Below are 11,745 nucleotides of genomic sequence, written 5' to 3'. Positions count from 1 at the left end.
TTTAAAATTTTGACTCCAATTTATTTCAACACCCTGTATACTCTCATAACCAAATTTGGTACACTTATGTTTTAAGTGGTCCTGAACAATAATCCAGTACCATTTTTCAAAAATTAATATCGCTAATACTACTTCTCGATTTTTCGCACTTCAAACTTGAATACAGTAGGCCATGACCTGCTTTCTCTAAATGTCGAACTTGGCTCATAAGTGCCATTTTTGACCATCTATCCAACAAAAAAAAGTTTTTGAAAATTGGTTAAGAAACAAAAATTTTAGAGGGGTGGCTAACCCTTAAGTGGGACACACTGTATATTATATAGTATGCACATACTTTTAATAGAAAATAATTTTCAAAATGTGCATCGGTATTTAAAAATATTTTAAAAAAATTAATTGACGTATTAAATATATATAAATGTTTCAGAAGAAAATGACGATAACGTTCGGTCGTCTGATATATTCAGTGGCAGTCAACTTTCACATGAACAATTAGATGTGGAACGACAACCTGAAAATTCAAAATTGAAGAATGCAGGTATCTGTTTGTTTTATAATCAAGCAAGGAAGAAGCAAGGGCAAAAAGCGCTTCTTTTGATACGATCTGAAAGTGAAATTTTAATTGAAAAAATTGTCACAAATGCAACTGCCTTAAATGACAATGAAACATTATCGATTATAATTTAAAAAACACATTGCGGCTCCGGAGCCAAAACAGTCAGATTGGCATATTGCAAGAAACGTTCATGAGTTAGTTGACAATGAACTGTATTCTTTCATCGCTGAAAATACAATAGGAAAGAAGCAATGCTATTCTTTAAAATTTTTAGTACAGTATGCCAAAAGTGCGTTGTATAAATTGTTTTCGGAGAAATATGATAGTTTCGGACCATTAATAACGAGTACGAAATTGCTTCAAAAGATTGAAAAAAAAATTGCCAAGCAGTTACAAATAATTGAATTGCATGACCGGAAAATTATTGCACCGAGCGGAAAATGTATTATATCCGCAGAAACATTTAGCGAATTTGAAGATACCGAAACATTGCAACGAGCTGCATATGTTTTGAGGAAAAAAATTATGGCCATAAAAAAAGATCCGCTACCTCAACAGCTGACTGCAGAGGACCTGATCAAAGGCGAATGTAAAATTCCTAATGATATTGTACAATTTTTAACTTCTTTAATCTGCGGAAATGATCCCAGAACTGTGAAAAGTTCCAATTGTTCTCGAAAAGTCAACTCTATAGCCCCAGATTTAGTTTATGCAATTCATAATGGTCAAATCAAAACGTCCAAGCAGATCACGCTTGGAATGACCTTAAAAAGCATGACAAGTAGCCGCAAATTTATAGATGTACTTAATAAATATGGTCAATGTGTTAGTTAAAATACTGTTGAGGAGTTGGAAACGGAAGCGACGTTTTCATCCCTCAGTAAATTTTGGAAGCAATTTACGTGATGTTGAAGCCAGTAATTATGTTTTTTACAAAAAGTTAGATGTAACATGGGTAATTTCACATTACCTAAAAATTTCTAATACACCTATGTGGGTCGGGTATAATAGTAAAATTGTAGATGATCAGTCAGTTAAACAAAAGGTATCTTATCTTACACCGATTAATATTTCACCTACGAACGTATCTGTTGTCATCGAAACAATGCGCCAAAGCCAAAAAATAGCAGAAGAATGTTCGCAACAGTACATACAAGTGACGTATGATTTGGCAATCGCAAAAGTAGCTTATCAAATTCAGTGTACGGAGAAACCACAGTTCAATAATCTTTTCATTCATCTTGGTGGTTTCCATATAATGATGGCTTATTTTAAAGCTGTTGGAAAATTTATAGATGAGAGTGGTCTACCATATATGATGGTTGAAAGTGGGTTATTGGCTTCAGGATCAGTAAACGGTTTTTTAACTGGCAAACATTTCAATCGCTGTAAACGATTGCACCCGTTAGTGACCTTAGAATTGCGATCATTACTTTTCGAAGAATTCCTGCGAAAAGAAGATAAAACCATCGACAAAGATTTGATCGAGATTGTTAATCAATTGCAATCAACAACTTTATCGACATTTGATATTCAAAATACATCATTGAATGATTTATTGAATGAATACTTGATATTTGAATCGGAAGTGTTAAACGGAAAACACGGTAAAACTGCACAGTATTACGCGATGTACTCAAGAAGCATTCGTCTCGGTAATTTTGAACTTTTCAAAAAAGTCATACCAAAGTTAGTCAACTTATTTTTTGTTTTCAATCAAGGAAATTATTCTCGATGGCTACTAAAATATCATGATAATTTGTTAAGAGTGCAAATAACACATCCAGGCCTCGAGAATGATTTTAAAAATGGATTTTTTGGTGTAAAGAGGACAGAAAAGCCATTTTCACGAATGCCTGTTGATTTGACGTTAGAGCAAACGGTTAATGCTACTGCTTCAAGACGATTAACAGGTATAACGCACTTTACAAATTCTATCTCAGCGCGGCAAAGATGGGCTAAAAGCCATGGTATCCGATCAACTATTGTATCACATACATTCGATGTAACAGGTTTAAAAAGAAGTCGAGATATCACCGGAGACTTAGAAAAACACCAAATTAAAAAAGATACTACTCAGTTGCAAAACTATATTAAAACAAAATATGAATCCTTTCAACACCGAAGATACTCAAAGTAGCGAAGACACTCAGAGCAGTGAAAACACTCAGAGCAGGGAAGATACTCGGAGCGATGAATTGTTTAATATTGCAACTGGACGAGCAGCATCGAAAGAAGTGACCGATTTTTTATTAAATGTCGAAAAAACTGGCCATTGTTTAAGAGAAAAGTTTATTTCTGAATGTGCTGAGTCTGATGATCGTTTCGAATTAACTATTAAACAAAATAAAATACTGAATTTTGCTACTTTAACCCAGAAAAGATTTGTCTCGATAAATAATAAAGTTCAAGAAGTACGACTGCAGCGTGACTTGTTCGGCCGAATGTTAGCCATTTCAATGAATGACAATACTAATGAAAAAATTTTGACTTATCCTCTAACACCTGTTCCAATGTGTATATGTCACTTGGATGGATCGATTTATAAAACAGATAAATCTGTTTTGTTGAAGTCGTTGGAAAAAGATATTCAAAGTACAGCCCCAAGCTTCACTGACATTTGTTTAATAGACGGATTCTTTCTCATACATTGTATCAAGGATTTACCAAAAACATTCGGAAGCCTCTCCAAAAAAATACTTCAAATGGTGACTAACAATGCAGCCCGTGAAATTCATGTAATTTTTGATAGATATTGGTCACCATCTATCAAAGATTACGAAAGATGTCAGCGAAGCGGTTCCTCTGGTAATCGTATGTACGTGATTTCTGGACCTGAACAATCAAGACCATCAGACTTCAATAAAGAACTCCGAAATAGCTTTTTCAAAGAAGCACTCGTGAAATTTTTAATCGTCAATTGGCAAAATCACGAATTAATTCCATTCTTTCACAATAAAAAAGTGCTACTCAATTTTGATAACTGTTATCAATATGAAGCTGTGAATGAACGCATATTATTTTCAAAAAATGATAAGTATACTCTCGATTTGCATGAAGAAGCGGATTCAAAAATAGTATATCATGCGTGCAATATCGAGTCAACAGCGAACATTCTAATAAAATGCTCAGATACGGATATCTTAATTATTATGTTGGCTAATATGATTCACGTACAACACAATAGCAAAGTTTATATTCAAACAGGGGTTTGGAATAAGCAACGAATAATTGACGTATCGGCGTTGCATGAAAAGTTAGGAGAGAGAATGTGTCAATCTCTGCCAGGATTTCATGCTCTAACTGGCTGCGATTTTAATCCCGCATTATTTCGTAAGGGAAAGCAACGTCCTTTACAGATCTTAAAGAAAAATAAAGACTTACAAAAAGCATTCGGCCAAATTGGACATGAAGACTGTGATGAAACCGCTGTTTTCCCGATTCTTGAAAAGTTCATCTGTAATTTGTACAACTTTCCGTTGTTGAGCTCCGTAAATGATGCGCGATTCGCCTTATTTTTAAAAGCCTATAAGGTCAATGATTTGGAGGAACCTTTCCAGAAAAAAAAATTGCAGAATTTTGACTCATCCACTTTACCTCCTACCCAGGCTGAATTAACGCAGCATTTATTGAGGACCAAATATATTGCTACAATATGGAAAAATGCTCATAAGAAAATTCCATCATATTTACGACCAGAAACTTGCGGATGGATATTAGTAGAGGGAAATTATACATTTAAATGGTTCGACGGACCACAGCTGCCTAGTACAATACAAGATATTATTGATACTGGAACAAACGAAGGTAATATATTTATCCACAGAACATATAACTTTTCTATTTTATTAAATGTCTAAAAATTATTTTACTTTGTGCTTTGTTACAGGCGATGAAGACCTTAATGCAGAAAGTGAATCAAATGAAGAAGAATATATCAATAGCGAAGGAGATATCACGTCCGAATCAGATTCCGATTGCGAATGTGACTGAAAATGTTGATGTGCAGCGCACTTTTTAACCTCGTCTGCCGCGGCTTTAGCCCTCATTTTTTTGTCTGCCATTTTGTAAATGACTTTTGGAATGTTTAAACTTTAAAATACAATAATTGGAATTCATGTCCCTTATGATTTTTTTTTAAATGAATTTTTGCAATCTTTAGCGCAGTCTGCCGGCGAGTTAGCCCCTCGCAAAATGTCTGCCAATTTTTTTACACTTTCTTAAATATATAACAAAACTTTTCCCGTACATAGAATCCCTGTACCTTATGAATTTTTTCCCACCCAAAATTCACCCCTTTCACTGCGTATCCCCCCTTTGCGCCCCAGTTTTGCAATGGCAGACATTCATTTTTATATTCGTCTACACTAATACTATTATTTTTAATATAAATTAGCCATGTACCTGATGCGGGCACTATCTATGTAGCCAGCTCTCCGTCTATATAGATATTTAGGCCATGATGCCAAGTTGAAAAGATGTTTCGCCAAAAAATGTATTATTTTTCTATTTAATTGCCAATAATCCATAAATTATCACACTATTTACTGTAACAAGTTCCCATATCAAAATAAAAATATTCGTGTCATGCAAAATTTGTTCCTCAGGTACCTAAATACCTAGAAATACAATAAAACACCAGTTTTATACGACCGCACCCAAAACAACGGAATTTCCGAAACAAACTGACCTGGCGACGAAAGTGGCAACTCATCTGTTTACGACGTAAATTCATTTTTACTATTTCATTCATTTTTCGTGTGCGCTGTTGCCTAACAGAGATCTCGAGCTTTATAGTCGTTTTTTTGTGATTATTTGATTGTTTTTAACGTTTTTTGTGTTGTTTTGGACAATTAAGACTTAGTACCATGGCTAAAAAGTGTCACGTGTGCCAAAGAAGGAGTACTACGTCGGAAAATGTATCTTTTCATAGGTAAGCAAGAATGTTTATGTCAAGCATGATTTTGAGTATCAGTGGCGGCGCTACGCCACGAAATGATAGTAAACCATACCATCTTAGAACATTGAAAGGCTAGAAGTAGCATGCCGTGGAACTATGGGCAGGTTTGTTTGCTTGCAACATCTCTGATGCAATGATGCCAAGTGCTTATAGAGAAATGGCAAAAATCACTTTATAATATCATCAAAATTTTCAGTTGTTTCCGAAGGCACAAAACAATACTACTGCTCCCCTTTAATAAAATATCAAGCATTTTTTAAAAATAAATTTGATAAGATACTCTATATCGAAGTCAATATAAGTTAAGTAAATGAAAATAAAGTACGAAGAAACGAGAAAACGGTAATGGCATCGCAACGCCGCTCGATCGCATTGTTTATGTCACAGATACAAGCACTCTTTACCAGTGACGTCGTCAACAAATATTTACCTGATAAATTTTTATTAATTAATAATTAAAGAGTTTGAGTATGAGTAATATTACCATTTATGAGCTATTTATGTGTTTTTTTTTTAATGGACTTCATTAGAGGAAGGTCCTAATGAAAGGCAGCATTTTTGTCAAAGCATTTTTATGGAAATTAAATATTTTATTAATATAATATTATAGATTTCTTAATAAATCATGTTTTAAGACACAAATTTTTAACATTTTGCAAAATTTTATTGTTATTGTTATATTGGACAAAACTCAGTTTTACATCACTTACTTACATCACATAATATATACTTCTATGCTGCTGACTTTTTCAAAGGGACAGTATTGCTTCAGCGGAAAAAGTTAAAACTACAAGGATGTTCAAATATTGAAGGAGTTGCAGGTTTTTTGTAGGTTATAAGATTTTTATTATGAGTATTTAGCCTGTATAATGGTTTTGAGACATTTAATAGTGACCTATATAATACCTAATACCAAATATTATATCATATTAATTTATACTAAAAAACAAAGCTAAGCATAAAGACTATGTACAATAGATTAGATTAGAGAGTTTATTAGTAGTAATATACAAACAAGTGCTTTTACAAGTCAAATAAAATATGTAGTATGTTGGGCTTTTCCATAAAATCATGTTATTATTTCATGTAAGTATTTTAATAATGACTTGAGACATCTAATTTAATTTCTTTGGCGCAAATTTGCTTGTTGCAATCTTCGAATTTTAATTTTTTGTTCTTTATTTTTTTTCCATAATCTGGTGACAAGTGATTAAGCTCTTGAAACGGTGGAATCATCAGTGCTTAGGTCCTCAGGATATCATTTTGATTTTACCCTAGAATAATATACATAAAAATATAGTATTACCAAAATTAAAAAGAAAAAATTAAAAAAATGTATTATGATAATCCAATTGATCAATAAAATGTATGTTATTATAGAGAATCTTTGTAATGTCATACATTTGATTAATTGCATTTAATTAAACAAATATAATACAATAAAATACCATATCACTTTTAAATAAGATATATAGAATAGGATGATACATGGCATAAAACGAGTAGTCTATTTTGAGTGTATTTTTACCTTTTCCTTGGCAGAGTCAGGGAATGTGTAGCAGTTAAACAAAAACGGCTTGGATGAGAAATAGTAATTGTTGACCTAGACTCCACGGTTACTGTAGAACTATAATTCTCAGATGCAGTTATTGTTGATGATGAATGATCAGATCTGTAATTATACAAAATTTGGTGTATCAAGAATATTAATCTATTTTAATTATCCATACGTGTCTATATTAGCTTCACTGTTTGTACTATATACCATTTTGAAAGCTAAAGAAGTTTTTGCACTCTTCAGGAAAGCTACCCCTGTAGCTTTGAAGGGTAAATCACTTGGTAAATTAACTGAATTATTGGCTGCTGTGTTTTTAACCAGTGCATCAGAAATCCTAGTAAAAAAATAGTTTTACACACATACCTAATTTAATAAGTATTAGGTATAAATAAATCTTATATGAGTAACACTAATACTTTTTGTGAAGAAGCTGTATGTTTTACAACATAGCCCAAGCACAAGTTTTAAAAGGTTGTTTTTTTAGCTTACATAATGTAGTAAATAAAAGCATGCAAACCTTTATCAATAATTCTAAGGTAAAATATACTCATACCTATAAATATACTAGAAAAATATATTTAAAAAAATTACCTTTGAGGTAGAGCTGATTTTTTTAATAAAGTCTGGCTACTGATAATATTATCTCCCTTATATCACTTCTAAGGATGTGATCTGAACAAACAAATATGTTCTTTTTAAATGTGTTGATTTCCATTAATGAAACCCATTGTTCCCTTTGGGCATAATCATTGGGCAATCTATAATAAGTATTTGATATTTAATCAAAAAGCAGAAAAAAATTACAGTAATAAATTAATATGTGGTGCCAATTACTATATATATTATTGTAAGTTGCAATAAGGTAAAACAAAAAAAAATTATGGAACAAATTTTAAAGAAAGACAAAATTAACTTTATACATAGATATCAAACTATATATAGATAGGTACATAGGTATTATGCATTTTTTCTGCCAAAACAACAAAAAAAAACATAAAATCCTGTAATAAAACCAGGGACAAAATTCTAGTTTTATATCTTTTATAGCCTATTAATAGATGAATATGTTCAAAAAAATATTTAGATTTAAAAATATAAATATGTTGGTATTTTACGCACACTTTCACATTCAAATTTTTATTAGGTTTATATCTATAAGATCCCCTATTCTACGTTTATGATGATGGTTACCCCATGATGTGATGTTATGAAAGTATCGGTACTTACTTGTGAAAAGATCGGCTTGAATCACGTTTTTATCATGATGCGGCACAAACGACACAAGTTTTTGCCATCCTAGCAATTTAAAAAAACACTAAAACGTGGCCTTTTTTCCTTTTTAAACCAAAAATTAAAGAAAATACACGAATCCCGAATATAAACAAAAAGCCGTTTGACAGATGACACAACGCGTATGGTTTAGGCGCTTAAGCTCCGGTGTTGTCGCTTCAAATTTTTTAGAAGCAGTTTTAGGGATAAGAATGTTAATAATTTTGTTTTTTTTTTGCTTAAGGATATTATATTTATTCTTAAAATAGGTTAATTGTAGTATTTATACTTTTTATTTTAAATTTTCCTATAAAATATAACAGAAATAAGTTAAATTAACGTTATAATGTTTGTTAAAATATAGCTAAAAATTTCCTCCGTTGGAAATTTGTGTCGACTTGACAACAGAGAATCGACACATATGTTTGTAAATAAAACACCCCTCTTGCCCCTGTGCACATGTTGGACTCAAACAAAGTTGTTGTTTACTAATTCTAGCCTTTCAATGTTCTAAGCATACCATAAAATAATGTGGTTTTCATTTCATGACAATAAAGTAGTGTATTTTATAATATTATATATTGTATTTTGTGAGTTCATTCACGAAATAAAATAATATAACTTTTAGGTAGGTATAATAACATAAATTAAGAAATGAAATAAAAAAGTTCACTGTATGTTTTGTTTTTTTATGCAAAGTTCATGCTAGGCAAAATAACATTATCCCATTATATAAAATAAGGATTGGTCAACTTTTAACTTTTTTATACTAAAATCAATTTGATTTGCCTCGGATTTGCATTTGCCCAGAGTTAAATAAACTTTTTTTAAGTGATTGCTTTTTTCAAATTTATTTTTTGATATTTTTTCTTGAAAATAAGTTATTTGTTTTGTTCTTTTGTTGTAATTATCCCAAACAAGTAAAGAAAATGTATCATGCTGTGCAATGTTTAGTAAGAGTAAGTAGGTATTTTATTTTATTTTCCTGCATGAACTCATAAAAATAAAAAAACTTATTATTTTATTTTGTTTGCATGAACCAAATATTAGGTACCTAAATCTTTCGTTAAAAATATCTATTTTATTTTAGACATCAGAATCTGTAATTTTTTTTTAATTCAAAATTGCTTTTAGTCGAGCTTTTAATCAAAAGAGTCTATAAGGATAAAGTTGCATCATGGTTTATAAATAAATCCTTGTATCTTGAAAAAAACTTAAAGAGCATAATTTAATATTTTCTAAAAACAAGGCAACTAATATTATTAATATTAATATTAAAGTAATAATGTTATTTTATTACTTACCCCCTAAAGTACTTAGTTACTTATAAATACTAGAATATAATCATTATAAATACTAAAATATTAATTAAAATAATTAAAATTTATTTTAATTAATATTTTGAAAACTATTCATTTTAGAGACATAGTTTAAATTTATGACGTTTCGAATATATTGTAGAGCAGGAAAACATATAAAATATTGCAATTTAAATTATATTTCTAAAATGAACAGTTTTTGAAATATTAATTAGAATAAATTTTGAGTTTTTTTTTTATAAATCACTCTATAATTTAGAAACTGAATGAACATGAATTTTGCAACACTGTAAAAGATTTGGAGTGAGCATCAAAATTGGCAATCTTTTTCTAATTTAACCGTCTTTTATAGTTTCCCAGATAGCAATAGTGGCACATGGCATTTAAGACACCTGTATAGCCTATTTAATGGAAGAAAAAACCTTAATAGTACATATTTTTATCAATAATATGTACAATATAATTTTTATGTCACGTTTTGTATATTAGTACCTACAATTGCTGTAGATTTATAAGTAAAACTTTTTCAGTTCATCATCTCAAAGTTTTAACATCAGTTTGTCACCGTGTGAATCCAAGCTTACAGAAAATGAGCCGGTCGCTCGTAATATTACTGCGAAATGTTCACCAGACATTGATTATGAATTATCCTGCACACCTGGCCCTTCAGAAATGGTACAGAGATCATCACCTACATCTTCAAGGACAGCTACTGCCTCTGAAGCTGTATCAGAGGCCTGTACTAGTGTTTCAGCTGATCATTCCACATTACAGCCCAAGGCAGGAGTGTCTCAAGGTGTTAAGCAGAAAAAAAGGTAATACTTATGTATTTTAATTTCTACGTATTTTTTTAATAATTATGACCAATTTGAATCAAAAAGCAAACAAATAATTATATTTAATTAATTATATCTTTTTCAGAAAATATTACATAGGAGATATTTCCTCGGATGATTTCTCTACACCTGAAAAGCAAAGAAGAACTATTAAAAGAATTAAAACAAGAGACGTTAAGTTGAGAAGACAAAAACATATATTGCAAATGAGAGTGAGAAGGCTAAAATTAAGAATCACCAATCTAACTTCTTTGTTGGACTATCTTAAAGAAAATGCATTAATTTCGGAAAATGCTGAATCCGCAGGAAGGGTAATTTTATTTGTAATAATATTATAATATTAATATTAAAATTTACTAACTTCTTAATCATCAAACTATCTTTTTTAATAAACGAGACAATCTAACATATTTTTCAATTTCATTTTAGGCATCTGTATCGGGCCCAGCAGCAAATATTTTTGAAAGGATGTTAAAGGGACCAACAATTGAGAGATACAATGAATCTCTTAGGTTATTTGCGATTACCCTTGCCTTCTATTCTGCAAGAGCTTATAACTTCGTGCGAAATTCGTTTATTAAATCTATACCTCATATCAACGCGATTTCGAGATGGTATAAGTCAATTGATGGGAAACCTGGGTTTACCGAAGAGGCTTTGACAGCAATTAGATTAAACGCACTCGACTCCTCCAAACTCCTTTTATGCAATCTAGTTATGGACGAAATGTCCATACGACGTCAAGTGGAGTAGACTGGGCAAAAGGTTACCGGGTATGTTGACTTTGGAGCCAATGTTGACGGAGATAGCCTTCCTGAAGCTAAGGAGGCACTAGTGTTTATGGTGGTAGCCATTAATGATTCTTGGAAAGTACCTGTTGGGTATTTTCTTCTCAATGGGCTTGAATCTGCTGCTAAAGCAGACTTAGTAATTAATTGTATCAGATTTGTGCATGAGGCAAATGTTATTATTACTTCCGTTACATTCGATGGTGCTCCCGTAAATATTAGCATGGCAGAAAAACTAGGATGTAATTTTCAAAATTTCTGGAATCTAAAAACCAGCTTTCAGCACCCTGTTACAAGTGATCCTATTTTTATTTATTTAGATGCATGCCATATGCTCAAGTTGGTTCGCAATTGTTTGGCTTCTAAAAAAGGGAAGTTGGGTTAACAAATTCCAATGGCCAACCAATAGATTGGTCCCATATAGAAAACCTAAATAGCAAACAAAAAAAGGAGGGGTTA

General features: G+C 31.4%; 1 protein-coding gene and 1 long non-coding RNA gene across 4 annotated transcripts; one reads left to right on the top strand and one right to left on the bottom strand.

Annotated features, from left to right (window-relative positions):
* Positions 1-3,289: 3,289 nt before the first annotated feature.
* LOC126749341 (uncharacterized) lies at positions 3,290-4,549 on the top strand. The gene is made up of 2 exons (XM_050459012.1): positions 3,290-4,363; positions 4,446-4,549. The coding sequence occupies exons 1-2, from the start codon at positions 3,373-3,375 to the stop codon at positions 4,547-4,549; spliced, it is 1,095 nt and encodes a 364-aa protein (XP_050314969.1). The 5' UTR covers positions 3,290-3,372.
* Positions 4,550-6,486: 1,937 nt separating this feature from the next.
* On the bottom strand, positions 6,487-8,853 carry LOC126749296 (uncharacterized). 3 transcript variants are annotated; one of them, XR_007664992.1, is made up of 4 exons: positions 8,302-8,853; positions 7,247-7,832; positions 7,045-7,188; positions 6,487-6,790 (listed from the first exon to the last, which is right to left on the bottom strand). It is a non-coding gene; the product is annotated as an uncharacterized LOC126749296 (long non-coding RNA). The 3 variants fall into 3 exon arrangements; XR_007664991.1 differs by having other exon boundaries at positions 7,247-7,408; positions 7,666-8,848; XR_007664990.1 differs by having other exon boundaries at positions 7,247-8,845.
* Between the last annotated feature and the right edge of the window lie 2,892 nt (positions 8,854-11,745).

Source organism: Anthonomus grandis, chromosome 24, assembly GCF_022605725.1.
Source record: "Anthonomus grandis grandis chromosome 24, icAntGran1.3, whole genome shotgun sequence".
Taxonomy (NCBI): Eukaryota; Metazoa; Arthropoda; class Insecta; order Coleoptera; family Curculionidae; genus Anthonomus; species Anthonomus grandis.
This window is presented reverse-complemented; position numbering and strand designations above follow the sequence as displayed.

Coding starts and splice junctions, on each gene's coding strand:
- LOC126749341 (XM_050459012.1), top strand. CDS start 3,373: ATGTACGTGATTTCTGGACCTGAACAATCAAGACCATCAGACTTCAAT. Junction 4,364..4,445: donor TGATACTGGAACAAACGAAG/GTAATATATTTA, acceptor GCTTTGTTACAG/GCGATGAAGACCTTAATGCA.